The sequence below is a fragment of the Acartia tonsa genome, chromosome 9 (assembly GCF_053477335.1).
Source record: "Acartia tonsa isolate MP-2025a chromosome 9, ASM5347733v1, whole genome shotgun sequence".
Taxonomy (NCBI): domain Eukaryota; kingdom Metazoa; phylum Arthropoda; class Copepoda; order Calanoida; family Acartiidae; genus Acartia; species Acartia tonsa.
This window is the reverse complement of record NC_137268.1, coordinates 31,468,767-31,494,452: the sequence shown is the minus strand read 5'-3', so window position 1 is coordinate 31,494,452 and position 25,686 is coordinate 31,468,767. Positions and strand designations below refer to the sequence as shown.

The 25,686-nt window shown below is 32.7% G+C and overlaps 1 protein-coding gene across 16 annotated transcripts in view; it reads right to left on the bottom strand.

Annotated features, from left to right (window-relative positions):
• Positions 1-7,729: 7,729 nt before the first annotated feature.
• RagC-D (Ras-related GTP binding C/D) overlaps positions 7,730-25,686 on the bottom strand; it is a 32,394-nt gene continuing 14,437 nt past the window's right edge. The window contains exons 9-14 of one of the 16 annotated variants that reach the window (XR_013882613.1): positions 22,107-22,214; positions 13,022-13,124; positions 12,533-12,618; positions 12,124-12,212; positions 8,424-11,567; positions 7,730-8,111 (exon numbers count right to left, since the gene is read on the bottom strand). Coding sequence is in view for 5 of the 16 variants with exons in the window: in XM_080172630.1 (XP_080028756.1) it covers positions 11,456-11,567; positions 12,124-12,212; positions 12,533-12,618; positions 13,022-13,124; positions 22,107-22,214 (498 nt within the window). In the remaining 11 variants the exon portion in view is untranslated. Of the gene's footprint in view, positions 11,568-12,123; positions 12,213-12,532; positions 12,619-13,021; positions 13,125-22,106; positions 22,215-25,686 lie in introns of all 16 variants that reach the window. The other 15 variants (XR_013882614.1, XR_013882615.1, XR_013882617.1 and 12 more) reach the window with 15 other exon arrangements.

Genomic DNA, 25,686 nt, shown 5'->3' with positions numbered 1-25,686 from the left:
CTGGCGTAAATAGTCTTGCCAATTATAAGCTAATATGCCCATCCTTATTTTCCTGAACTAAATTCTCCTGTTATATCCTATTTCCTTACATACGACACACACATCTGCTTATTCTTTATTCCCTGGCGTAAATATTCTTGCTCATTATAAGCTAATATGTCCATCCTTTATTCCCTGAACTAAATTCTCCTGATATATCCTATTTCCTTACATACAACACACACATCTGCTTATCCTTTATTCCCTGGCATAAATAGTCTTGCTTATTATAAGCTAATGTGTCCATACTTTATTCCCTGAACTAAATTCTCCTGTTATATCCTATTTCCTTACATACGACACACACATCTGCTTATCCTTTATTCCCTGGCGTAAATAGTCTTGCTAATTATAAGCTAATGTGCCAATCCTTTATTGCATGAACTGAATTCTCCTGTTATATCCTATTTCCTTACATACAACACACACATGTGCTTATCCTTTATTCCCTGGCGTAAATAGTCTTGCTAATTATAAGCTAATATGCCCATCCTTTATTCCCTGAACTAAATTCTCCTGTTATATCCTATTTCCTTACATACGACACACACATCTGCTTATCCTTTATTCCCTGGCGTAAATAGTCTTGCTAATTATAAGCTAATGTGCCAATCCTTTATTGCATGAACTGAATTCTCCTGTTATATCCTATTTCCTTACATACAACACACACATGTGCTTATCCTTTATTCCTTGGCGTAAATAGTCTTGCTAATTATAAGCTAATATGCCCATCCTTTATTCCCTGAACTAAATTCTCCTGTTATATCCTATTTCCTTACATACCATACACACATCTGCTTATCCTTTATTCCCTGGCGTAAATAGTCTTGCTAATTATAAGCTAATATGCCCATCCTTTATTCCCTGAACTAAATTCTCCTGTTATATCCTATTTCCTTACATACGACACACACATCTGCTTATCCTTTATTCCCTGGCGTAAATAGTCTTGCTAATTATAAGCTAATGTGCCAATCCTTTATTGCATGAACTGAATTCTCCTGTTATATCCTATTTCCTTACATACAACACACACATGTGCTTATCCTTTATTCCCTGGCGTAAATAGTCTTGCCAATTATAAGCAAATATGCCCATCCTTTATTCCCTGAACTAAATTCTCCTGTTATATCCTATTTCCTTACATACGACACACACATCTGTTTATCCTTTATTCCCTGGCGTATATAGTCTTGTCAATTATAAGCTAATATGCCCATCCTTATTTTCCTGAACTAAATTCTCCTGTTATATCTTATTTCCTTACATACAACACACACATCTGCTTATCCTTTATTCCCTGGCGTAAATATTCTTGCTCATTATAAGCTAATATGTCCATCCTTTATTCTCTGAACTAAATTCTCCTGATATATCCTATTTCCTTACATACAACACACACATCTGCTTATCCTTTATTCCCTGGCGTATATAGTCTTGTCAATTATAAGCTAATATGCCAATCCTTTATTGCATGAACTGAATTCTCCTGTTATATCCTATTTCCTTACATACAACACACACATGTGCTTATCCTTTATTCCCTGGCGTAAATAGTCTTGATAATTATAAGCAAATATGCCCATCCTTTATTCCCTGACCTAAATTCTCCTGTTATATCCTATTTCCTTACACGCGACACATACAAACATGATAAACATTCCTTAGATAAATAAATATTATAAATATTTTAAAAAGGGACACTTCAAGTTTAATTTTTTTTAGAAATCAAGTTTTTCAGATTATAGGTCCTTCAGACAACCAACCCAATAATATATGGGCTTGCTATCTTATCTAGACAACTATATTCCCGACACTATAGGTTTATTTATAAAGACCCAGTTGAGAGTCGTTACAAGGTCCTTGGGATGGGGAGATACAGTTATTGAACACATTCCCCCTCTAGTGTTTTACTTTAATGTCTGGACCTCATATGCAAGAGATGTTGAAAATGGTATCTTTCATTGCTATGAGAACTGAGGTCCAGAACTGAACTGAGGAAATATGTTGGCCCATAAACAGGCGCAACTAGAACTTTAATACATAGTTAGTGTAATCAAAGGGTTGTTTGTCTTTTATTTGATATTTTCTCACCTGATATTTCTTAGTAGTTTTTAGTTGTTGGACCTGACGTTAAAGTATCATAAAAAGCATAAAACAATGGACGATAAATTATGTTTGACCCCAATTTTTATAGACAAAATTACTCCTTCTATAGAATAAATATAAAAGTTTCGACACCTATCAATATTTAAAATATCCCTAAAGTTTTTAAGCCAACCAATGAGTAATCGTGTTTTCAACAAATTTGGTGCCAGTATGATTTACAGTCTAACGTCCCCTCCCTCCCTTGAATGCGATGTATCAAAGTGGCGAAGCCTCTCTTTAATTAGTACAGGAGGGTCTATATTTATATTTAAGGGTCAATCGCTTTGCGGTCATAACAGGAAGGAAGTTCATGAGGTACAAGAATAAGTATTTTTAAACTAAGGACTATGCAGGGAGGGAGAGGACAGTTTGCCGTAAATTACACTGGTACCCAAAGTTTTATAATCTAATAAGTTGGCTCAAAAACTATTTTATATAGAATTTTTGTTTGTTAATTCTAAACTAATAGTGTCCAAAAGTTTCGACCCGTACTTTTAATCTGCAGATGTGGTAATTTATCGCAATTGGGGATTTAAACTAAGTCTATTAAGTCTATTGTCTTTTCCCTGAATTTTCCTAAGACTATGTCCATTTTAGACAGGTTGATTTTATGATGATTCCAAGAATAATTAGGTACCATGCATTAAGCAAAACAGTATTCTTCATTATGAAATATACAATTTTGTTTAAAATTATATACTGCTTATTAAGTTCTGAAACTGTACAATTGTTAATGTTTGCTGTCCGACCGTCTGAATTTAAAGCTTCGCTTTTTTAGATGTTGTCATCCTTGTTTTCTATTTATACCATATCTTAACATGTCAATTCTATTTATATCCTCATAAGTTAACAGAGAGAAGGGATTAAATGACAGATGTATGTTTATTTATGATGCATGTTTGGTTTTTAACTCTTTAGTTTAATCAATAATAGCGGTTAGACTACGTGGAGAGGGGGGGGGGGTATAAGTCGACCCAATCCCATTTTCAATTTTGTTTTAACATTGTCTTGGGAGTGTGGCGATACCCTCCCATAAAATAGAAGCCTTCCCAATAACTATGAAAATCTACATTGCAAGGGAGAACCATATCGGTGGAGCGGTTAATGAAATCCTTTGGTACAAACAGACTGAGACACATACATCCTGTTATTTTTATATAAGGATAAAAAAATTAACATTTGCTTATTGAATTTTTAGACGGAAAAATATACACGCTCTCGCATTCGTTGGCTTAAAAACTTTGGCTTCTTTAATTAGATCTTCTTTAGTTGGCACAAACTAGCAGTTAAAACGTTTAAATATTTATTTCAATCTAAAGAAGGTGTAAATAACAAAATTAAGTGCATAAATCATTCATATATGCTCCTCCATTGTCTTATCCCTTAAGATCCTTGACTAGAGGCTGCTTCAATAGCAAACTTCTACGTGCTTAGAGTTCAGTTTAGATTCAAATTTTTTTTGTACGGAGGTTTTTGGTTTTACCAAAATGGTAATTTTATTTTCTCGTATTCATTCTCATCCGGTCGATAAAAACCGGTTCTCATCCATACGAAGAAAAAAAACTATGTCTAGCATCGTATTATATCCAGCTTTCTACGAATATAAAAATGTACAATCATTAAATTAAAAACAGTTTTTTTGAGCCAGTGCCTTCGGCACCTCGGGGCTTAAAAAACTGGTTTTAATCTTATAATTGTACATTCTATATCCGCGGAAAGCTTTTCATATGCATAATACGATGCGAGAAATAACTATTATTAATTATTATTTCTTTGGTAGTTATCATTCATGTTATAATAAATGTTCAAGGAAGGGATGGGACATTGGGCCTTTTATTATACTAGTTCCCAAAGTTTTATAATAAATTTTTTCTTATTCGATGGTTCAACAACTATGGAAACTTTTGTTGAATTTTGATTGGATGGTTCATCAGGTTGAGTTTACAAACATTTCAACCAATAAGTGTAATCTACAAAAGGAATAATTTTGTGTGTTATCATTAGGTATGTACATCAATTTATCAGTCATTGTCTTATCCCTTTAGATCCCTGCAAATGTTTAGCACCCTTTTATAGTTTTGCATATAGCTCACATTACCACATTGTCGTAAGATAGTAATCTGACCAATAATTCCCCCCCAACTAGGAAATTTCCAGCAACCCCCCCCCCCCCATCCGATAAATTACTTACACCCTTCAAATCCCCCCACCCCCAGGGAATGAGTGTTTCTTTAATAATACAAAATGGCTAAATATTGAAAAATATATGTAAGAAAGGTTTTTAAATGCAAGCTGGTTTAAGACTATTTATATAATATCTTTAAAAGGGCAAGGGAATAGGGAGTTAGCCCGCCCTTTATAGTTTTGTTTTAAAAATAGAATTTGTAAGGGGTGTGGGGATGATTGAATTCACAGGGACATAAAGCAACCTCCTCAAATTTGAGCATACATATTTTCTAAAAAAGCAAAGGACTAAGTGTCCGTTTAGTGGATATAGAATTACGTGCATATTATGACAAAGGAAAAATTGTCGTCAATTAAGCTTGCTAACATGGAACTCGTTGATTGGTCAGTTAGTTCACCTTTTAGGAGAGATAGGAGGAATTGTCATTTTAGCCCGCTAAGAGAACTTAAAAGAGAACATGAAATCTGGTCTGACATCCAAGTAATAATAAATCCATTAGGTATCCGTTTATGTGATCTTAACAACAAACAACAGAAGCATAGCTATTAAGGTTGAAATGAATTAACGCCTAAATAGGAATAATCTATTGATTCTTGTCTTTATTGATCATTCTACATATGAATGTGTTACATTTATCCTGCAATCAAAAAATTAAGTGGATTTATTATTACTTGGATCTTACACCAATTATCATGTACACTTATGAAGTAAAACTTGTAGTGGGCTAAAATAACGATAACCTAATTCCCCACCTTTACCCTACGGGATGAACGAACTTACCAATAAATGACAGGGGAATTAGAAAACTAAATTGACAATTTTTTCCTGTCATAATATCCACGTATATTCTACATCCTTTGTAGCGCAGCTACTTTATATTTAGGACAGGTCCTTAAACCTATAACTCCGTAAGAAAAAGGGGGTAGGAAAATGAGGAGAGTTTAAGCTGATACATTAACTTTTTTGATGCCTTAAAAACTTTGGAGACTTTTAAAATTTTAACAGTATAAACTAGTAGTACGTGTTTCTTGCGATAATTTTAATTAACGAAGTGATAATTTTGTTATCATAATTGAGGTTCTACAATGTACATTAATGATGACAGACAAAATTACCCCTTCTGTTTATTAATTTATTGGTATAAAATTTTTGACACCGCAGCGCAAGTTCAAATAAACCAATAAAGCACCCAAAGCCAACGAGTAAATGTAATTAAACTTTGTGTATCAGGCTAATGACCCGTCCCTCCCTGCGTTTTTATTGCATAGCATATTTCTAAAAAAAAAATTCTTAATATTATGTCGTGTTAAATGTAACAGTGCGATATTTACATGATATTCCTTCCTTTCAAACGTTCTTGTAATAAAACAAATAATCTTATAACATTATTAGTCTAGATCGTCAATTAAAAGTTCAGAGTCGAAAAGAAATTTCTATCTGTAGATTAACAATTTCGGTCGGATTGTTCCATATATTGGAATTGATCATCTAGTCTTTATAGATCAGCAGATTTATTCCCATATAAATAGAACCAAGTTGATTCAGTGGTTAAACAGCTTCAATTGGACAGACATCGTTCTACAAACATTAATATCAGAAGAGATTAAATTAATCATAATCAAACCTATTTGTAATGTCTGAATAAATTTAAGTTTAAAAGAAAAATACTTAAAACTTTTCGTTTTTTTGGGACCATTCTTCTTGAAAGGATAGAGGTACTTTCCCCCAAACTGTTCCTATAATTAAGCGGCTTCACTTTAAAGGTAAACAATATAGCAGGATCTTAGGCTACAAGCAGACAAATAAATCTATTACTGTAGATAAATAACTAGACAACTACCGGGAACCCTGTGTTGTGGTCCTTTTTCATCTGCTAGCAAATTGCTTTCTGCACTTTAGTTGCAACTTGGCTGTTTTAATATTCCCGACGCTATTGGTTGATTTTCAAAGACCCAATTGATAGTGGGGGACATATTGTTATTTAACACCTCCCTCCTTTATAGCAGACAGATCGACAGACACACACAAATTTAAATTTTAGCTGTTTGGACTAAGAAATTCGTGCAAGAATGTTGGCACACTACTTCCTATATAAAGAGTCACATGTTACACGAGTTCTCTTCTTTGGTGTAATTAGATACCATACCATCAGGGAGGGAGGGGACATTGGGCTATTTATTAAACTGGTCCCCAAAGTTTTATAATACGGTTTTCTTATTCGTTGGTTCAACAACCTTGGGGAATTTTAATTGGTTGGTTCATTTAAGTTGAGTGTTCAAACCAATTGTAATCTACAGAAGGGGTAATTTTGTGTATCATCCCCAGAGATAAACATAATTTATTGGCCATTGGCTTATCCCTTAAGATCCCTGTCATACCATACAATTACACACTGCTGTGTTGTGTAGGGGGGGGGGGGATGAGGTTTAATATCATGTGTTGCAGATATTGGATATGTTAAAGGGTTAACAGTATGGCTCCGAATCCTATTTTAATATTTCCACTGCATTATACCGGTTCTGAGCATGTGCCTTTGGCTCCTCGAGTCCAAACACATTAATGATGCTTTGATTTTTTTATTTTAATATCAGAAGAAAACTGTCTACATTACCATGCGATAACAAATTCGTCATAATTTTCCTCCATGAAAACAATGCAAATTTTCCGGCTATACTCAAAAAATCCGGTCCAAAAATTTGACGGATTGCTATCACTAATTTTGAGATAGGCGTTTTTTGAGATGACCCAATTTTCCATGTATTTTAAATCTTAATTTCCCTCGAGTTTGACAAATATTTTGATCTTTTTAAAGCAAAGCTTTTCTATAATAAAGGTCAGTCAGTAACGAATAGATCTTATCCTTAATTTAGGAATGTCAAAAGTTTCCTATCGATTTCAAACTTGGCTTGGTGATTCATGTAGTAGCTAGGTACGAATTAGAGAGCGTAGCAACTCTATAATCGTTACTAGAATGTCCGTACTTTCTTTTAAACCTTTTAAACATTTTTTATGCGGTTCTTCTGATTTTGGAATATTGATTTCTATTACAATAAGGTACAATGAGCGAAGCATCTCTATGATCAAGTCTCACAGAATTCTGTATTTAAGAAGTATTAACAAATTTATGTTCTGACGCTCTACAAGAGTTATTGTTCGCTTGTCCCCTTTTCGTATTTTAGAGCTTCACTTTTATAGATGTTTTCACCCTTGTTAAAAATCAAATATCTAAGTAACTTTTAGGAGCATTATTGTTTAGTTTTTTTGCCCAATTGTACTGTTGAAACGTTCATTTTCGGTCTAAATGGTCTCTATAATCGCTATAGATTCGCTTGTGTTTAAATAACTCTAACATTATTTTATAATCATACATAAATATATATTATTCTAAAATCAATTTTTTATCATAACAATAATTATTTGTTTTTGTATACAATCATTGTAAATCATAAATATCACAAATACATTAATATTAAAATCGTTAAGTAGACAATTGACGGGGCTCGGCAGCCGCGAAAAAGCCGCCAAAAATTGGCTAGTAGACAGCTGCCGAGCTCAGATACTAATTCTGATCAAAATTTTAGCGACAATAAACTATAATTTAAATCGAAGAATTATTAATTAATTACATTTCCAGTATAGCTTCGAAGCCGATTAATATCCGCTGGATTAGAACAGGTTCTCTGCCATACTGAAAATCCTGTACAACATCGTATTACAGACAATTTTATACAAATATCTAAAAAACAAATAATATAATCAATAACAGTTTTGCTAGTTCGAGCCTTCGGGACTAACAAAACTTTTTTAATTTTATAATTTTTCAGTTTAATATCATCGGAGAACTATCTATAATACGATGCGATAAATAACTATTAAAACGCCTTTACAAATAGTTTTACCCTACTAAAATGCTATCTATAAAAATACTTATATTAAAAAGAAGTAAACGTCCATTTAAAAAGAGAAAAAGGTAGGGGTCTAAAGGGACAAGACAATGGTCGATAAACTGATGTACAATTACATCCCCAATTATGCTATATAAAATTACCTCTTCTGTAGACTAAAATTAGTGGTTGAAACGTCATGACGTTAAACTTAATGAACAACCAATAAAAATTCAATCTAAGTCCCCAAAGTTGTTAAACCAACTAATAAGAAAACGTTATTTTAAAACTTTAGGGACCTATGTAATAAACAGCTCAATGTCTCCTCCCCCCCCCCCTGAAAAAAGGAAAAAGAAAAAAGGGGAAGTATTGAGGAAAAAGTGAAAAAAGAGGGAAAGAAGAAATAGAAATTACAGTAACGGACAGATTAATAGGACAGTTACTAATAGAGTAGCTTCGCTACTAATAATATCCCAATAAAATCTTATTTTCTTTATACATGTTATAAAAGAATCAATAAATTAATCATATTAATGTAATAAACAACACAATTATGTGTATTGAATATATTGTTTTACTAGAAAATAAAGAAATAAGTAATTGAGTATTTCCATCTCGGGGGGATAAGACAATTACGATAAATTGACATCCCCATTTATGATAAACAAAATCCCCCTTTTGCAGATTAGAATCATTAGTGGACAAGGAAGGTTTGCCAAATTAAAATAGTTGTCCTAAAATTTATAAGCCAACGAATGAAAGTTATTGAATTATGATTACTTTGTTCATTAAGTTGAATATCCCAACGTTTCAACCACTAATTGTGATCTAAAGGAGGGAAAATTTTGTGCATCATCATTGTAGATGTAACGTACATCAGTTTATCGGCAAATGTTTTATCCCTTTAGATCCCAGGGGTTTATAAATCTTTTATGGGGACCAGTATAATTTACAGTCTAATGTCCCCTCCCTACCTGACCACAACATCAAAGGGGGGAGGCGGATGTGCCACTTTTTGAAACCAAAACTAAAAGTCAAAGGTACTCAACTAAAAAAAGAGTTACAGGTCTGAGATTTTGCGTGGCAGTTGCTTTATAGGGTTACAATATGGAACAGTGAAGAAACGGCGGCGCATCCGCCGAAAACCGCCGAGAAATTGCAAAAAAAAATTCGGCGGGAAACGGCGGTTGCGCCGCCGTTTCTTCACAGTTCCATATTGTACTTCTATAAAGCAACTGCCATGCAAAATCTCAGACCTGTAACTCTTTTTTTAGTTGAGTTCCTTTGTTGACTTTTAGTTTTGGTTTCAAAAAGTGGCACATCCGCCTCCCCCCTTTTTTAGCCTAATGAAATATCTCTTTATCTCTGCGTATACTAGAGTACTAAACCCTCTGGGGAACATATCAGGGATCTAAAGGGATAAGACAATATGGCCAATAAATTGAAGACCATCCCCAATGATGAAACATCAAATTACCCCTTCTATAGATTACAATTAGTGGTTAAAACGTTTAGTTACTCAACTAAAAATCAATAAAAGTCCCCAATAAAATAAAAATAATAAATAAAGAAAACTTTGGGGACTAGTGCAATAAACAGCCCAATGTCTATTCCCTCCCTTGATAATAACATGTAGCTTATGTTCTTATACAACACAAAAAGAATATATTAAACATATGATACAGTGTTTTTTTTATGAGAACTTTTTTGAAAGCAATTTTACCCCACTTATAGTTATCAGAATTTAATGATTAATGGCTTATTTTCTTCGTTTTTTATAACCATTTATAAAACATTAAAAAAATATTTCAGTTTTTATTTAAAAAGTACAGTAAAATCAAAAATTCAAAACTTAGGTGTCAACATCTAAAAAAGGTTTTAGCGCATTTTTCTTAAGCTCAAATCTTCTACCCTTTGCAAGAAAAAAATTGGATTTTCAGTAGTCCACTTTGGGGGGCCAGTACTCCCTATCTGGTTGAGATATGGCCTTCAAACTTTAATAAAGTAAACAAAAGTATCTGTATTAATTTTTAACTCTGTATCTCAACTTTGAAACGTTTTGCAGCCATTCTTGCAAAGGGTAGAAGATTTGAGCATGAGAAAAATGCGCTAAAATCATTTTTAGATGTTGACACCCAGGTTTTGAATTTTTTATTTTACTGTACTTTTTTTAATAAAAACGGAAATATTTTTTTAATGTTCTATACCTAAATGGTTATAAAAAACGAAGAAAATAAGCCGTTAATCATTAAATTCTGATAACTATAAGTGGGGTAAAATTGCTTTCAAAAAAGTTCTCATAAAAAAAAACACACTGTATCATATCATTTTAGTCTTATGTCAAAATTATATATCCTTTTTGAAGCTTTAAATAGGGAAACAATAAAAACTTTAAGTTCAGCAATTTACAAATTATGTTTCTACTTTTAGCATTCAATAAATCTAGAAAAAAATCAAGAATTCCAAGTACAGCTTTGAAACCGATTAATATCCGCTGGATTATAACCGGATCTGAGCCATACTAAAACATCATGAATTGTATCGTTGAATAGACATTTTTTCGGATAGTAAAATCAAATCAAAATTGGTTTTATTGCAAGTTTTGTTAGCCCGGGCCTTCGAACCATAGGGCCAACAAAACTGGAATTAATTTAGTAATTTTTCATTTTACAATCCGCGGAAAGATGTCTATAATACGATACGATAAATAAGCATACTTAAATTAAAACTAAGGTCATGTATAAAACTGAAGTATTAACCAGAAAGGCATATTTCACCCCAAGGAAAAAACTATATTGCCTCTCAACTTATGCTTATTATTTCTAATCCACAAGGGATATGACCATGTAAAACAAATTTACAGGAGGAAAGCTCAGAGGCAAAAAAAAATTATTCGGCAGATGAAACATTCTTTTCTGATTATTATCAGGCCGGTGAGTGGGGGGATTCAGTGGTGTATATTTTGCATGGGATACCCTGCTAAAGAGGGGAGGAAAAAAAATATGTGGGATGGGGAAAAAATTGAGAAATAAATAGTCCTGAAAACATTTTTTCCCCTCCTTGAGGGAAAAAGTTTAGTTTTTCCCCTCCTTGGGGAAAAACAAGAGGGAGGGGGGGATAAAATCTTTTGTAGCCGGGAAAAATTGAATCTTGTGCAGAATATACACCCCTAGGGAAAGTTGTAGAGATTCTATGATTATTCCTCCTCTTCTCTGACAGGCGCCAGGGCCTTGTCATTAAACTGTCTGATGACCTGTCCGCCCTGGATCCTACCAGCACGTACTGCAAACACATCCTCAATGGCATCTCTGAAAAATGGATTGGTTGGGTCGGATGGTCGGTAATACAGATTATTTGACAGAGACTGTCTGCTTTATTATTATACTAGCGGCTACGCACCTAGAAGCCTCTAGGGGAACTTGATATCAATCCTTAACTTTCAATATTTATATATTTTTAAACATCATCGCTCTATGGATTTTATAGAGGTTTTTTATATTAAATTGTATTATAGACAGCTTTCCAGATATTACAATGAGTGGGTATAGTCCGTTTCGTAACATCGCACCTTATGGGGCGATTCTACGTATTTTTCACAGTAGCTTTTCTCCTGTTTCTAGCCCCTGCGGTGGTCATTAACCCTGCGGGGCCAATTACCTAACCCTGTGGGGCAATCACCTAACCCAATATAACCTAACCTAACCTAAAATAATTTATAAAAGCCATTTTAAAAATACGACGCATCGACCTTATGGGGCGATGTTACGAAAGGGACTATTCCCCAATGGGTGTGTCTGTAAATCGATGAACCGGTTCTAATCTAGTGGATATTAATCGGTTTTGCAGTCATACTAAAAAAATTACCTGAAGCATTTAAAATTGTATTGAACAAGTCCAGAATGTTGGTAATTCTCTTCTCTCATTATACACACCAGGGCTAGGACCTTGCTCACCTTAATTATAAGTTAGTTTAAATGGATTTATTATTACTTCGTTTTTACACCTATTATCATGTACTTAAATACCTTTTAACTGGATAAAATAGCGATCCAACCTTTCCACCCCCTTTACCCCATCCCCTCCTTATGGATTGACTAACTGACTAATAAGTGATGTCCATGTTAGCAACTTAAAGTAACGAAAATTATTCATGGTTCTAAAGGGATAATACAATAGATGATTGATTAACACACATCCCTATTGAGAGTGTACCTAACTGTAAAGGAATAATTATACCAAGCCTCTTTATACAATAAAATATAATAATATTTACCTCTTTCAATAACAAAATGGTGGAGTTATTAAGTTTGATAACACTAGCAGATTCCTCGTCAAAAGCTGAACTATCCATTTCATCTCCTGATGTGTAAATTTACTCTCAATAAAAGGAACTTGTCCATAAATAATTCAAGATTTGATTGCCAAGATGTATTATAAAATCTTTTGAAATTGAAGTGGAAAGCCTATTAGTTCTAGTTTCCAGGCTGGTAAGTACCTTCTTTTTGCTGCTAATAGTTTAATATAATACAGTTTAGAAATTTTATTAATTCTTGTTTCAAGAATGGTAACTAGATTCATTGTGCTGCTTGTAGAGCTTATTACTTCTAGTTTCTAGTATGGTACTAGATTCTTTGTGCTGCAGGTAAAGCTTATTTTTCTAGTTTCAAGAATGAAAAATAGCTTTTTTGTGCTGCTAATAGTTAAAAAAATACAGATGTGTTTATTTTCAAGATATAGGTAAAGAGAGTTAAGATAAGCTTACCTAGACCATAAATACAGGAGACATCAATGACAACATCAATCATGTCACAACAAAGCTCATAGGTTTGCATGTCAACAGGGGTTGAGTCGGTAGCAACATAAATCTAAAATAATAAATGTCATATAAGATCTATGGAATGGCAACAACTTTTACTAGCGCAGCTACTCTTTAACAATGATATAACAGAGAATATATTTTCTCAACACAATTCTACTTTTGATTTTCAAATTAGGAATAGCTTTAATTTGAAGCAACTATTGAAAGTTTCATATTATGTAGTTGGAAATGACATTGTTTATCCGAAAAAGGTAAGAGGTTTGTTTGTTTAAGCAACCATAAGGTGCTGCTAGTGTCCTCACTTACGATATCAAAAGACTCTGCAAGTTCTTTAGGTAAAAAATTATATACACATATTATGAAGATAGCTATTTGTCCTAGTTATGAAATATTCTGCTAAAACCATATTTTATCTTATGAAAGAAACCAATATCTTTATGATATGAAACACATAAATAGAAACAAGTTTAGAGATGTATATTTATTCTGTTTAGTAGCGCAGCTACTCTACAGTTACACACTTTGTCTGTCTGTTGTTTGTCCAGCTAACATAAAACATGATTTTATTCAGTTACTGTTAAAGACAGATAACCATTTTTAATGCAATGATCAAACTCCCCAATAAAAAAAAAAGTTATTAGTTTGGTCAGTCTGTTTGTAATGCTATTAAGATAATTAAGATAAACAGCTGAAATTATTTGAAAAATTTTAAGGTTCAATTGTCATCTAAAATTCCTGAAGAATCTCATTTATTTCACCTTTCTTGATATAAAAATTTGTTTGATATTAATGTGTTTGCTACTTATGAATGTTGTAATCTTTATATATTCATGTAAAAAGAAATGAGAATAAATATCAAATATATGCAGCAAGCAAAAGATTAATTAATGTTGTGTGTAGCTTTTATCCTAAATTATTAATGCTTTTATTTCTTTACATTTACAAGTTCATTTTAAAACAAAAACATAATTTGTATTTTAATATGAAATGTCAGAAAACATAAATAGTTACATATTATTGAAACTGTTATATTAAATCTACTTAGATAAGGAATCCTTTAAGCGTTCCTTTTAATAACCCTTCCAAGGACCCAAAACGTAGCTTTGCTCTAAATAAAGCTACATATTACACTCAAACACGGAGACAGATAGAAAGACTGGCAAACCTCATTAATGAAAATATTGTAATTGAAAGGAAATCTATAAATGCAAGGCCTATAATTTCCATAAGTATCTTTGACAATTTAGTACAAAAAAACTGTTTTTGTTTAACAAGATTAGAATGCTTAAGATAAGATTTTTTGTTGATAAATACAATACATACATTTGTAAGAAGATAGGGCTTTGCTAATTTGCAATGCCAAATGCATCCCATGTGAGGATGAAGGACAATGAAGGCGACACAATGGTCTAAATGAAAATTAGTCAACTTTTTAAAAAATCTTCTAAAAAACCATTAATAATAATTTCAAAGTTAATGATGATTCATTGAATAGATTACTCAATCTTTAACAACGAATATAATTTTGATTTAAAATATAGAAATTTATACAAACAAACAAAACTCAGATTTTTGTAGAAAAACACTTGGTAGGGAAATCATTGATAATAGTAACATTATCACAAAAAATAAACAACTGTGAACAAACAATAAAAAGTTGTCTGTTAATCTATTTTACTAAAATTTGAGATGAAAAAGTTTTTTTTCGAAAAGAGCATCTTGGTGGTTGAACAATCAGCAACACTAACCACTGAATGCAGATGGCCATTATTGAACCTTTAAATTTGTGCAAGATCCAACCATTTAACTTTTTTACTTTTGAGTGCAGAATTTAAAGCATAGTGGTTCACAGGAATGAAGAGATTTGTAACTAAAAAGTTATAAACTTAAACATGTTATTGAGCTTTCATAATTCAACCCATAAATGATTGTTTATCATAAAAAATTGTTGGAAACATTTCTTTAGCTATTTGTTCTAAAAATTCATTATTTTCAGTTCTTACTAAAACAATAATATTAGAAAGGTTGATCTAACAAAACGAATGTAGTTTACACTCCTGAATGGTTATAAAGGGTGCATACAGAGTTAAAGTGTACTAGTACATAGAAAATAATCTATTCATCCCTGATTGATTGTGAAGGGCTGCATACAGAGATTTAAAGTGCACTAGTACAAAGATATGTTCCTACATCCCTGATTGGTTGTGAAAAGAGCATGCAGAGAGTTAGAGTGTACTAACATAAGTCTCCCTACATCCCTGAGTTATTGTGAAGGTGAATACAGAGAGTTAAAGTGCACTGGTACAAGGAAAAGTATCCCTACATCCCTGAGTGGTTGTGAAGGGCTGCATATAAGAGTTAAAATGCACGCATAAAAGAAAAGTATCCCTACACCCCTGAGTGGTTGTAAAGGATGCATACAGAGAGTTAAAATGCACTAGTACAAAGAAATATTCCTACACCCCTGAGTGGTTGTGAAGGGCTGCATACAGAGAGTTAAAGTGCACTTGTACAAGGAAAAGTATCCCTACATCCCTGAGTGATTGTTAAGGGCTGCATATGAGAGTTAAAGTGCATGCGTAAAAGAAAAGTATCCTTACATCCCTGAATGGTTGTGAAGGATGCATACAGAGAGTTAAAATGCACTAGTACAAAGATATATTCCTACACCCCTGAGTGGTTGTGAAGGGCTGCATACAGAGAGTTAAAGTGCACTTGTACAAGGAAAAGTATCACTACATCCCTGAGTGATTGTTAGGGGCTGCATATGAGAGTTAAAATGCACGCATAAAAGAAAAGTATCCATACATCCCTGAGTGGTTGTGAAGGATGCATACAGAGAATTAAAATGCACTATTACAAAGATACATTCCTACACCCCTGAGTGGTTGTGAAGGGCTGCATACAGAGAGTTAAAGTGCACTAGTACAAAGAAAAGTCTGCATTAGCTAAAATTAGGAATATTTGCAACAGGGTCAAATTATACTTGAAACTAATTTTGCAAAAAAAAATTTATTTGATTAAATTTTTTCTATTCCATGTAATTGAAAAAAAAATAAACTGACATTGATTCTAGACATACAAAACATGGTAGAGAATCAAATTCATTTAACAAGTACATTGAAGATATCAAATTGTTTTTATCTTTCAAGAAAGTTTCAATGTGTCTTTCATAACTTTATAAGGAAATATTATCAACAATAAACTCTAACATATTCATTCTTTAGCAAGATAAAAATAATTAAAATTTTTGTCAAAATTATAATACAACCCTGTTCCCATCATGAGAGCGAACTTTACTCCTTGTAAAGGAAGAACTTTAGAAGAAGTTGTGGTCAAGATTGATTGTTCTCAATTGGTATTCACTTTCCATGTCATTTGTTTCAAGTTTTATAATTAGAATTTATATTTTTGGTAAAAATAAAATATGTTTTAATTGGAATGGAAAAAATATTTGTTTCATAATACTCAATATATTTGATAATATAAACATTGTTTTAAAACTTTGTTTACCTAAAATAGGCAAATTGAAATTAAATATGATAAAATTTACTTCTTTGATAAATACAAAATAATTTCATTTTCAACATGCTTCAAAATAAACACCATTTATGTATTACAAACATCATTTAATCTGTATAGACACATTGCTAATATTTTCCTGGTATTGAATTAGTGTTTGGCACAGAATACACCATGTGTTGTGTAGTAATATCAATTTTGTAATGCGGTATATTTATAAAATTTTACCAAGGGTTGCCATTCTCTATTTTTATTAAGCTTAGCATGTAATAGTAAACTAATTTATTTAAAGCTTTGTGTTGGGAATTTATCTGGACTTGATTTGTTTTCATCGTTTAAGATAGGTACAAAATAATTATTATAAAAGTGATTGTGCCATTTTTTTCAAATACCTTTTATTCTTGATTTGAGTTAATATATATTTGCCCAAACAAATATTTAACATGTTTGAACAGATGAACATCCAAGAATTAATAAGTATAAAAGTAAAGAAATAAGGAATTATAAGCTTTCTCTAATTCAAAAGAACATTCCATAAAAAAAATAACAAGATATTAATAGAGAATCTTAATTTAGAGAATATAAATAACATTTCATGAATATTTTAATCAAATTGTGTAGGTGGTTATTTACATCAACTGAATGTCAATATGAGGTGGTGGGTTATCTTAGATATCTCATAAGTAAGGTATAATGGACACTTTAAACCTTTAAACAAACAAAGAAAGCAAAACTTTATTTTTTAGGTTTTCGCCAAAGTCTCTAATGGTAAAACAGTGACACTCTTAGCAATGAATTCTGATTAATACCTAGACAATATTTGGATCTACAGATGTATTACAATTTTACTTTGAATTATCTCTTTATAAGAAATTAGCCTTCCAAGATATTTTGTTTCTTGGATTTCAAAACCCCTACAAAAAGAAAACTTTCCCATTTTCTAATTTTTAAAATCATTTTCTCAGTTTTAGTATTTCATATTTTACTCTTAAATAGAGCAAGCAATTATAAATTATCATTTGTAATTAGTTGAAGATATGCTTTAGTGCAAGACCTAAACTAACTTTTATTTCTTTTGTTGATAATTGTGGAGCCAGGTTGTATGTGCACACAGCTAGGTAGCTCAACAGTCATGAAGGGATCAGTGAATTCATTGCAAAATTGTTTGTGAGAAAAGGTTCTTGAATTATGACAAAGTAGGAAAATTCAACTTTTTCTGTTCTGTAGATGAAAATTAATAACTTATTGTTAGATTTCAAGCAGATTTTTTTGTGGAATTGTATTCATATCTCAATAAGGGGCAATATCCCTCAGAGAACCCCCTATTTCAAAAAGGAAAGAGGGGAGGAAGAAAGATTGCATGTTTAACAAAGTACTTTAAAGCTAATTGCCTCTCCCCCATCCATTTGAATTTTTAATTTACCAATCCTTTGTGCCTGACAACCCACACTAGATATTTTCTGGACCAGCAAATCAGCACTTCAAACAAAATGGTAATTCTATTTACAAAGTTGTGTAGTGAGCATGTGTGTGTGTGTATGTGTGTGTAAGTGTGTGTGTGTGTGGAAGGTATTATATGTTTACCGTAGTACATCATTCTACTTTACAAAGTAGGTTTTAAACTTATATGTTAACACATTTTAGTAGATTTGAAACATATAGTTTTATTATGTGGAAAATATAGTTTATTTATTTTTAATAAATAATTTAGAGAAATTTCAAAAATCCTCATTTTTTAAAATTCTTGTATAACAAAGGTATTTGTTCAGAAATTGTCTGCAGAAATGTTAAGAAATGTCATAGGAATAATCATATAATTTTACATTTTCTCATCAATGGACAGGGGCAATTAAACAATTTCAAAATAAATATTAAAACATAAAACAAATGTATGAAAATACATAATGTTATCACCTTAATTTAGCTGCATGATATCAAACATCATTAACTACAAATGGTTTCTGATTTATGATAGCAATATTTATGCTTGTATTAATAATGAATAATCAAACCAACATTACAATACATAGTTATGTGCCAGTTTGTCAACGGGTTTGAGTCTGAACAAAACCACGTCATGTAAAAAACGTTAAAAATATTATCTTGTGCTACTATAGAAGCAGGTGACGTCAATACAAAAATATTTGAAAATGGTTGTTCATGAATAAACAGGAGCATTTCTTGCTATACACAGTTAGGACTTCATAACAAAAGAGTATATAGTTGATTGTCTATATAGTGATATATTACCAAGCTAACAGCTGCGCCCCTAGCATCTATAAACTCTGCAATTAAAGAGCTAAGAAAGTGCAAAAAAAATAGTCTTAAACCATCTCAAGCCTTAAACAATCCCAGAACAAATGTGAAGCTTCCCTAAATGAAGAACTCAATCGGTACAGCAGTTATCGAAATCTTAAGCTAAAGCAACAAAACCTTACTACATACCCTACTGTAAGATAATGCATAATCAAACGCTTTGTTAATATCAAACATGCATAAAAAGAGTATAAAGTCAAATTGCAATTTGATAAAATCTTTAAACTGTTTTCTTGGCCTGGCCTGGAATTGATATATTGGCAGAAAAGGAAATTTGTTTGTGCAGGTGCAACGGATGTTTTTTTATACATGGATGTAGCATCAAGTAAAGTTCATTTGATATCTTTTTTGTGTGGTTTTTTAATAAAAACCTCCTAGGTTTGTTTTATAGATTTCTTGTGAATTAGATATTTTCGCTTTTCATTTATTGTTTAGATCATATTTTGTTTTAAGAAATTTAATATATAAGAAAGTTCAGTGATATTTTATCCTTCAAGTCCCGCTCCTAGGGAATTATCTGTTTTAGTAAAAAACGTTATTTGACCCGAGATAAAAAGTCTTTTTTAATTCCTATATATTATAACTAGCGACTACGCCCCCTAGAAGCCTCTAGGGGCACTTAAGGTAGGTGAGGAAAAAGTTGACCTCATCCCATTTTAAATTTGAGTTTTAAAAGTGTAAAAAATATTTTTTGGGGGGAGGGGGGTGAATACACCCTCCCCAAAAATAGTTTTAAACCTTCCCAGGACCTATTAGAAGCTTCACTGTGAACGAGAACAATATCGGTTTAGCGGTTAGCAAGATCCGTTGGGACAAACAAAAAACGCTTACTACTTTATATAATAGGAAGTCACTTATGACCTACCCTATTATACAATGACTTAGAAAAAAAACTAGCCGAGGACCAAAATATAGCAATTTTTAGAAGGCGAATCTATATGGTCTATCAAGATATTAAAAGACACGCAGTCAGACATCTTGTTATTGTATTGAAATATAGATGAATTAATAGAATTATCAATATTATATCCATGATCTGAAACACACTTGAAAAGATCTAAAGATGGGCAGTAAAATTGGTGTGCCTCCCCCACACCCGCACCCCCTCTCAGTCTGATTCTGATTAAAATTATTTGTGAAGCTTCCTATTGATTGTTTACAAGGAGGGAGGGTAGATATACCACACTTTTCTGGGATCTTGCTGAGTCAAGTATCAACTGTTGGGAATATCAAAGGATGACTCCATGCAAAATTTGAGCCGGATCCGGCCAAAACCGGCCGTGATTTTTTTGAAAAACCGGTTTTTTCCGGTTTTTAGGGGGTATCTGTAAATCGATTCAGCTGGAGCAAAACCGGTTAGAGGTACAAAAAATTTTACTTCACATTAAATTTAGCCCATGCAATTGCCTACAAAAATGTACTTCATCATCAACTTGATTGGACAACTCTTTCCCCTCCTAAATGTCCATTAAAACCTCGGAAACGACAAAAATCGCCAAAAATCACGCCTTCGGCGGCAAATAACGGCTAAACGGTCAGCCGGAGGCGAATGAAACATAAATAAAGAAATGTCTGCCTCAAAAAGTTGTTCAACATCAAAGAGATGCTTGAAGTCTCTTAAACGACTCCTTCCCCTCCTTTAAGGGGAAAAACTGAAAAAACGTGATTTTCAAAAGTATGCCCACTTCGTGGGTGTGGGGGGCACTGAACCCGTCACCCCAGGGTCACCAAATATAAAGTCTAGGCGGCCCACAATGCTGAATTTTCACCAAGTGAAAGTCTTGTGGCATTATCTCTTATGAGAAAAAAGTTATTAATTAATTAAAATTTCAAATTGTGATTTTTTGATAGATTTATTTGATGAAATGACAGGCCGGTCAATTTTTAGGCCATTTTTTGCGGTTTTTGGGCCGTCATGCCCAAACGGTTTGAGATAATCTCACGGGACCTTTTGCCCAACCTAAGTCTGGTTATTTGTGAGGTCTAGGGAAAAAAATCAGACTTACGCAAAAGATTATAATTCTAATCTTTACACAGAAAAATGGCACGAGGTGAGGGTTTGAGGGGGCAAAATGAGCCAACCAGCGATTTTTGACGGCGCACAGCAACGTCGTGCTTCATCCAATCCGGGATTTTTTTTTCTTAGACCTCACAAATAACCAGACTTAGGTCGGGCAAAAGGTCCCATGAGATTATCTCAAACCGTTTGGGCGTGACGGCCCAAAAACCGCAAAAAATGGCCTAAAAATTGACCGGCCTGTCATTTCATCAAAGAAATCCATCAAAAAATCACAATTTGAAATTTTAATTCATTAATAACTTTTTTCTCATAAGAGATAATGACACAAGACTTTCACTTGGTGAAAATTTAGCAATGTGAGCCGCCTAGACTTTATATTTGGTGACCCAGGGGTGACGGGTTCAGTGCCCCCCACACCCACAAAGTGGGCATACTTTTGAAAATCACGTTTTTTCAGTTTTTCCCCTTAAAGGAGGGGAAGGAGTCGTTTTAGAGACTTCAAGCATCTCTTTGATATTGAACAACTTTTTGAGGCGGACATTTCTTTATTTATGTTTCATTCGCCTCCGACTGACCGTTTAGCCGTTATTCGCCGCCGAAGGCGTGATTTTTGGCGATTTTTGCCGTTTCCGAGGTTTTAATGGACATTTAGGAGGGGAAAGAGTTGTCCAATCAAGTTGATGATGAAGTACATTTTTGTAGGCAATTGCATTGGCTAAATTTCATGTGAAGTAAAATTTTTTGTACCTCCAACCGGTTTTGCTCCAGCTGAATCGATTTACAGATACCCCCTAAAAACCGGAAAAAACCGGTTTTTTATAAAATTCACGGCCGGTTTTGGCCGGATCCGGCTCAAATTTTGCATGGAGTCATCCTTTGATATTCCCAACAGTTGATACTTGACTCAGCAAGATCCCAGAAAAGTGTGGTATATCTAAGGGAGGGGACATTGAACTATTTATTACATTAGTCCTCAAAGTCTTATTGTAACGTTTTCTTATTTGTTGGCTTAACAACTAGGGAACTTTGTTGAATTTTGATTGGATGGTTTATCAAGTTGGGTAAATCTAATTGTAATCTACAGAAGGGGTAATTTTGTATATTAATATTGGGGATATACAACAATTTATCAGCCATTGTCTTATCCCTTAAGATCACTGGATTGTTTACCTTTGAAACCACATCAAACAGGAAAGCCTTTTCAATCTGGGAATTTGAAACGAAAATGTTGATCAGGTTCTCCAGAGTTGCCAACTGTGGGATCAGTTTCTGTACAACCTAAAAATTAAATATTGTTAGCGTTGCCAACTAAGTAATCATTAAAATAATAGTAATTTTACAACAAATTAATGAATATTATTATGTATTTTAAATTTCTGTTATAAAGTTTATTCTAAAGATTTAAGTGTAAAATAAGTTTATTCTTTATACAAAAGGTTGAGCTAAAAATATGCAATTTTTAACATTCAAATTTCCCGGCTTGTGTTGATGGTAGAAATAAGGTATGCATACCGTTGGAAACCTTTTTTCTACCATTAACACAAGACACGCAATTTAAATTTAGAAAATCTACACATTTTTTTGCTCAAATTTTAATGTAGTAACAATTATGTTAATAAGTAGCGCAGCAATTGCAAGCTTAAATCACATTATGATGAAAGAAAAACATTAAGTAGTCGATTTTGGATACATTTGTTTATAAATCACTTTCCACGACATAAGGACTGTCCATTAAAAAATGTGACAGTTGTTTCATTGAATATCTAAAGGACAGTCATTTTAGCAACAATTATTAATAAGAGTGGCTTAGCTCCTTACTTATCAGCTCCAGCTAAACCGATATGGTTCTTCTTTATAGGCTGGCGTTTTATAGGTCTTGGGAATGCTTGTAACTTTTTTGAGACCACCACCTTCCCAAGAGATATCGCCCCTAATTCAACACCTAAATTATTTTTTTAATTTTTCTTTTGTAAACTAAAAAAATCGGTTATCAAATTCAACCCCCATCCCCCCCTTAAGTGCCTCTAAAGCCTTTATGGGGCGTAGCCACTAGTTTATTATATAACAAGGATGACAACATTCATAAAAGCGAAGCACTGAAACGGTAGGACAAACGGACATTAACACTTGTATAATGTCAGAACTGAATAATCATAATTTAAATGTATAAGAGTCAAAGCAAAATTGTAAGTAAATTTGTTGAAAAACTGCTTGATTCAGGATAAAGTTTATGGACATACTTAAATTTTTAGGACTTGATTATAGAATTGCTTCGCTTATTACATTATACTTTGTTGTCCCAGGAATCAATATACCAAATATCAGATCAATCGGATGATTAGATCACATAAAAATTTGTTGTTAAGAAAGTAAAAAATCAACATGTTTAAAATGGACGTACGGACATTTTGGTGATGATTATAGAGTTGCTATGCCTTCTAAATCGTACCTAACTACTAAAGGATTCACCATGCAAAGTTTGAAATCGATAGGACAATTCTAACATGCCTAAATTAACGAAAAAAAGCTATCCGTTACGAACGTACGGACGGACCGATCCTAATTATAGAAAAGCTTCGCTTTTGAAAATTAACATATTTTAAATGTATAAAGCACAAATGTCTTATAACTTATATTTAATTATACAAAACAATTTGGTAAAAAGTATAAACATGTGTTTTCTAATAACAAAAACAATCTTTAGTTTTTACCAAGCAAAACATATTCTGTAAAGCTTAATATTACTATGTCTGTAACTATGTAAATATCTTTTTTTTTAAATCATATTTGTTTAATTTTTAGTCTTTTAGTTACCTATCTTGACCACTATTAAATTGCAGGGACGGAGCTGGGACATTGGGGACACTGGTCCCCATGGCTTTATAAACCGTTTCCTTATTCACTGTCTCAACAAGTTTGGGGACCATTGAATTTTTATTGGTTGGATTATTAAGTTGAGTGTTCAAACGTTTCAACGACTAATTGTAATGTATAGTACAATATATCGGCTATTGTCTTATCCCTTTAGATCACTGGTTAAATTGTCATTTATAACTGTTTAGCACCAGAATTGTCATTATCAACAGGACAGCTACGAATCAAAGAGTAAACCATGATTTATTGTGCAGAAGATATTTTCATATGCGTTATAAACGTAGGTAGCCTTGATATAATATTTATCCTGTAGGAGGGAAGGGGGAGGGGTAAAGGGTGGGGATAGGGGTCTCGTTGTTTTAGCCAGCTTGGAGTTTCATTTTGTTTGAGTACATGAAAATTATGTATTGATTCTTGATATTTATTTTATCATCATATCTAGGTTTGAAAATAAGACAAAGAACATATAAAGAACATCTTAACAAAGAATTTGGGGTGGGTTTTGATATAAGAATGCCGCGTTTTTTCGACTTTTTTTAGACCTGTCGTCTTTGTTCAATCAATCATTATTATGAAAATGCCCTGTAGGATTTTAAAAAAATTATACAACTATTTATTTAATTATTTCGCTTTTGTTGGTACGGCTTTTATAGAAGAAAAATAAATAATCTTAAATCCATTTTTGCTGTATATTTATTAATTGATCTCTTTAGAGCTTTATTAGACAAAATACAAATGACTAAAATAATAATTTTAAAATTTTGAATTCCTAAGTTGTACACTCTGTTTAAATTCTAAATGGCATTTTCATAATAATGATTGATTGAACGAAGACGATAGGTCTAAAAATGTTGAAAAAAACGCGGTATTCCTGGTTCAAAAACCCAACTCTGGTGTGTATAAAATATAATCTTTTTGTTAAGTGTTGTATAAAAACTGGTGAGCATTCGTTTCCGCACAGAAAAATCACATTATATAATAGCAAGAACAGAACATTACAACAACAATAAGATCTACTTACTAGGGATCCAAAGGAATAAGACAATGTCCAAAAAATTGTTGTACAATGTACATCCCCAATGATGACAGACAAAATTACACTAGTCTGTAGATTACAATTAGCGGCTGAAACGTTTGGACACTCAAATCAAAGATACAAACCAATCAAAATTCAATAAGTCTCCAAAGTTGTTAAGCCGACAAATAAGTAAAGTTATTATGAAACTTTGGGGACAAGTGTAATAAACAGCCCATTGTCCCCTCTCTCCCCTTCGTCTCATTAAACACCCCTCTTATTTATTTGCTATTTTGCCTTTTATTGCAAATATGATAAACTATGCGGATTAGGGCGGGTTCATATCGGAATAAGACAAAGAGGGGATATGCAACAGATAAAATTAACCTTTAAAACATTTCTGACCAAAAAAGAATTTTAAAAAATTAAGTTTTAGAACGCGACCACTAAAAAATATATTTGATTACTTATTAATATGCAAAGACGACATTCAAAATTTTTTAAAATCAGAACTATGGCTTCATGGTGCTCCCTGGAAAGGCCTTGAGGAGCTGAATCAGTAACTTTTATCCGTTTCAAAATATCTCGTTCCTAGCCTTAGAAATCACTAAAAAACTACATTTTTAAAAGGTTTATTGAGAATTGTCCAATTTGTAGAGTTTTTTTAGATTTTCTCAGGCTAGGAACGGGAGCACCATGAAGCCATAGTTCTGATTCAATAAATTTTTTACTCCCATTTACAAATAGCTATTCAATTGAATGTCTGGTCGTCAGCGGTTTTAAGACTTAGGATAAATTTAAAATCATCCAGAGGTGTATTATACTCATACAAATCATTTGCAGATCCCCGCTTTGGCCTCA